Source organism: Schistocerca americana, chromosome 3, assembly GCF_021461395.2.
Source record: "Schistocerca americana isolate TAMUIC-IGC-003095 chromosome 3, iqSchAmer2.1, whole genome shotgun sequence".
Lineage (NCBI taxonomy): Eukaryota > Metazoa > Arthropoda > Insecta > Orthoptera > Acrididae > Schistocerca > Schistocerca americana.
Window position 1 is genome coordinate 529,096,110 of NC_060121.1, and position 4,600 is coordinate 529,100,709.

A 4,600-nucleotide genomic window follows, 5' to 3' on the forward strand; every position below is an offset into this window, starting at 1 on the left:
TATTTTTGTCTATACTGGTACTAGCAAATATTCCTTGTCATAGAGTAGGGGCTTCAGAAGCATAAGTAACTGATTTTGATCTTTGAAATCTCCTCCATTCAAGTAAGAACAAGTTAAACACAGCCTTGTGTAGTGATATTTCCATAAAGAGGCTATGTGTGTTGTCAGTTGTAAGCGAGAGCATTCTGTAAGTTTAATTCTGAGATGAAACGCAAAACTTACTTAGACATATCCAGATAATATGAGCGTCTTGGTATCAGAATAAATAAACATAAACAATAATTTATCATGAAAAGTCACTTTATTTGCTCCATTGTTGTGCACATGTCACCGAAACAGTGGGTAAATAAATAGTTGGCTCTTTATGAAGTGCGTCTCCTAGAAGTAGTGCGTCTTGACGACGGCGGGAGCTGCAGCATAGGCTACAGGGGCGTGGTAGGCGGGGGCGGCGTAGGCTACAGCGGGGGCGGCGTAGGCCACAGCGGGGGCGGCGACGGCGGCCTTGACGACAGCGGGGGCGGCGTAGGCCACGGGGGCGGCGGCCACCGCGGGGGCGGTGTAGGCGACAGCAGGCGCGCCCAGGAAGCCGGGGGCGGCGGCGGCGACGGCCAGCACGGCGGCGAGGACAATCTGCGATGACAAAGAATGCGTTCGATATCAACAGAATATTATGATTATTTTTAATAGATAATGAAATTTGTATCATAATATGTTGAAAAGTATGTGCTTTGTTAATCGACCAATTATGAGACTCAAGAATGATACCCAGGGTCCTCTATGAATGCCCTACTTTAATATCACGCATTATGTAGAGACTATACCATCCTTTACAGCCCTGCATGTCCATTATAGCGGGAAAAATTTAAAGCGAAATGTGGAAAATGAGTTCCTACACTATTTTTCATATGTGTAAGCTACTTTTGCGGAGCGTATGTGACAGAATATAATGCCCACAACATATGGTGATTATACTTCTATTATATGGGGGCTGAACAGCTTACCTGGAAGTCAGTGGTGACTTGGCCAACATATTCTTCCCTCACGATATCTCACAGACTTGATTAAAGATATAAATTGCATGGAAATAACATCAGAAAATTTTTTCTTGCTTTCTGCCTACATTATCTTGTAAAGTATTACAAACGTTTGTCTACCTCCAACGGTACTCCTAAGATTTGTGGTAGGAAGATTGACAAGAATTGCAAGTTACATCCCACTTGCCCCTAGGCTTGCTTCCATGCGAGTTGATTCAACCCTTATAACGAGTGGTACATGTACTTGTACAATGTGGGATTTACATCTACATCTATACTCTGCAAGACACCTTATCGGAGATTGTTTTGTGGATTATTGTCGCTTAACCTGTTTCCTGTTCAAGGTGTGAATGGAACTTAGGAAGAATGATTGTTGGTAAGCTTCCATGCGAACTTGAACCTTTCTAATGTTACTTTCATGGCCTTTTCGTGAGTATAGTGAAGTATCAGTCGAACAAGGGCATTGTAAGCGACATCCGTCGTGAGTACACTTCCTCGTAATATTCCAATGAATCTCATCTGCCATTCCTACGATTAGTTTTATGTGGTCGTTCCATTTTAAATAAATAAATAAATAAATAAATATATATATATATATATATATATATATATATATATATATATATACGCATACTCTCAGATATTTAATGGATGTTACCACTTCCAGTGATTGTTATGCAAACGTGTAATCAAACAGCAACGAATATTTCCGCCTACTAATGTGCTACACTTGTTTATGTTGAGAGTCGACTATAAATCCTTGTAGAAAGCAGAGATCCTCTACTTTTTGTATGTTCTAGCGATTTCTGTTCCCACTGTCAGCCCTTTTGGTACAAGTCGCAAAATCATTCGCGGACCGCTTCATGGAGCTTCCAACGTTAGCCACTAGGTCATTTATATATACTGTGTACAATAAAGGGCCATAGCTCTTTCTGAACATTTAGTACTTTTACGAATAGCATCCTGTTTCTTAGGTGAACAAAATTCGCCAGGAACAGAAGGTTCACGTATGACATGAGTAAATTACAGTATGCGGTGGTTTTGGGAAACAGACCACATTCCTCTGTCTCCCATGAGTACAGTATGGGGAAACAGCCATGAGAAATAGACCATTAAAGGAGAGATAAATACTTTGCCATTTTTAAATGTAAAAAAAGAAGTTTCTCAGCACAGCACGAAGATCTAACTCAGCCATGGCCTACCTTCATTGACCTGACGGCCTGATTCACATAACTTACCTAAGCTCGTTGGCCGCCTAGTCACGTGACGCGACATCAGCGCCACTTGCACATTAAGTCTGAACTATAACTTTCATTTATGGGATAAAGAACCAATGTCAATGGCACCACTTTACCTATATGTCACGCCAATGAATTATGCCTCAAAACACGCGTTTCTGATATGTTTTAACTAATTGACTCACCATCGCCTAAAGCAATTTCGTAACTACAGAAACTTGACATTTCGAGAGGGTATGCTTCATGTATTGTTGGCTTCATTCATGAAGGGATTCTTCGAAAGTTCACCACTAGCGGGGTGAAATAGAGGGTGAAAGGTTTTTTTGAAAATATTTCGCTATTAACGCAATTTGAAGTTACAACAACGAAAACTGGTACGTTGTTTCTCCGTTAGAAACGAAGAAATACGTGTTTCAGTGATTTTGGAAATATAAAAGCTATAGGGATGAGATAGTGGCTGAAGTCTTTTTCAGAAACCAAATCATCATTAAAGAACCATTAAAGCATTTTCGAAGCTACATCTATGGAAATTGGTATTTGCCTTATTTGGTTACAAAAAAAGAAATAAAAATTAAAAAATACGTGCTTCAGTATTTTTTTTGGAAATTCAACCCTTAACAGGGAGGAATGGGGGACGAAAAATTTTAACTGCTAATGATAGAAACTGGAAATTTGGGGGTCGGGGGTGTTGATCTTGTATTGTAGGCGTTGTTTAAGATGGGATTTTTCGAAATTTCATCCTTAAGGGGGTAAAGTGTAGAATGAAAGAATTTTTGAAAATATGTCAGTATTAAATAAACTGCTAGAAATACTTAAAGAGGTATTTGGGTTCTTGGTAGGAAATAAAAAATACATGCTGCACCATTTTTGGAAAGTCAACCACTAAGGGAGTAAAATAGTGGGTGAAACTTTACTTTGAAAATAAAACATTATTAAAGTACTACTAAAGCATTTTAAAGCTACATATATGGAAAATTTATTTGATTTCTCGATTAGAAGTAAGTAAATACATACTTTAGTGTTTTTGGAAGTTCACCCGCTGAGGGGATGAAATAGGTGATAAAATTTTTATTGAAATATTTCGTTATATAAAACATATTTAATGCTAGATCAATGAAAACTGATATTTGATTTCTGAAGGAATGTGTTAGAGAAAGGAAGTTTTTGTGGAATTATCACCACAAGAATTCAAAAGACAGGATTAACAGGAACCTCTTACTCCGGCTACATATCCGCTTTTTCATCAGAAGTACAATCGGCAAAGACCAGACGCCAATGGCTTAAGCTGCGTGAAAAGTTTAGAAGATGCTGCAATTTGTCGATAACATAAATATTCGATTAAAGAAAAACAAAAAAATTCTTTGCAGACCATACAGTCTACGCCAACCAAGCAGCGGGCGCTAGGCTAGTAGAGTATAAACTACCTTCAGTTTCAAGTGGTGCAGTAGTTTAATACGTCAACAACGAACAACAGTTACTTACTAATGTTAATATCAGAAAGAATGGAAAAACAAAACACAGCATTGAAATAGTCAGTCCCATTCAACAAACAATTCGTAGGCAGGACGGAAATCAATCGCGTGCCGGATCAGTTTGCCGGTTGCCCAGCCAAGATCTAACTAATCACTGTACACTGCGGTAAATAGTTTAATTGTATATGGAGACTGTCGTAGTATTAACTGGCGTCTACTGTGTAGCGGTCTCTGGAGGTACTCACCAGCTTGTACATGTTGTGAGGTGTGGTGATGTCAGCGGCTGGCGACTACTGTGCCGGGACCAGCCTCTCGCCGGTTTTTATACTTGCCCACGGCCCCGCCACGGACCTGCCTCATTGCCAACAGCTGAGCATTCTGCGTAACACCTTGCCGGATACGCCCATCGGGTGGGTCACACACGGTCGAAACCAGGCAGCCACGTCCCTGTTCCTTTGCATACATGTGTTTACAGTTGCGACATCTTAAGAGCCTTCGAGAATGTTCCCTAAAAGCGTGCGCAAAGTTACTTATGCCATACATTGGGTGGTCCTTATATACTAGGTGTTCCAGAGCTGACTATACTTTATTAACTATTTTTACGTCTAAATCGTTGATCGTGTAAACTGGTAATACCTGAAATGAAAAACTTCCCTTGGATTTTCGCTATACTGCAAAAATACACTAAAGAGCCAAAGAAACTGATACTCCTGCCAATTATCTTGTAGGGGTCCGCGAGAACGCAGAAATGCCGCAACGCAACGTGTCATACACTCGAATAATGTCTGAAGTAGTGCTGGAAGGAAGTGACACCATGAATTCTGCAGGGCTGTCCATGAATCCGTAAGAGTACGAA

At 40.1% G+C, this 4,600-nt stretch overlaps 1 protein-coding gene across 1 annotated transcript; it reads right to left on the reverse strand.

Annotated features, from left to right (window-relative positions):
* Positions 1-282: 282 nt before the first annotated feature.
* On the reverse strand, positions 283-4,127 carry LOC124606667 (cuticle protein 16.5-like). Its single transcript, XM_047138679.1, has 2 exons — positions 3,990-4,127; positions 283-630 (listed from the first exon to the last, which is right to left on the reverse strand). The coding sequence occupies exons 1-2, from the start codon at positions 3,999-4,001 to the stop codon at positions 379-381; spliced, it is 264 nt and encodes an 87-aa protein (XP_046994635.1). The 5' UTR covers positions 4,002-4,127; the 3' UTR covers positions 283-378.
* Positions 4,128-4,600: the final 473 nt, after the last annotated feature.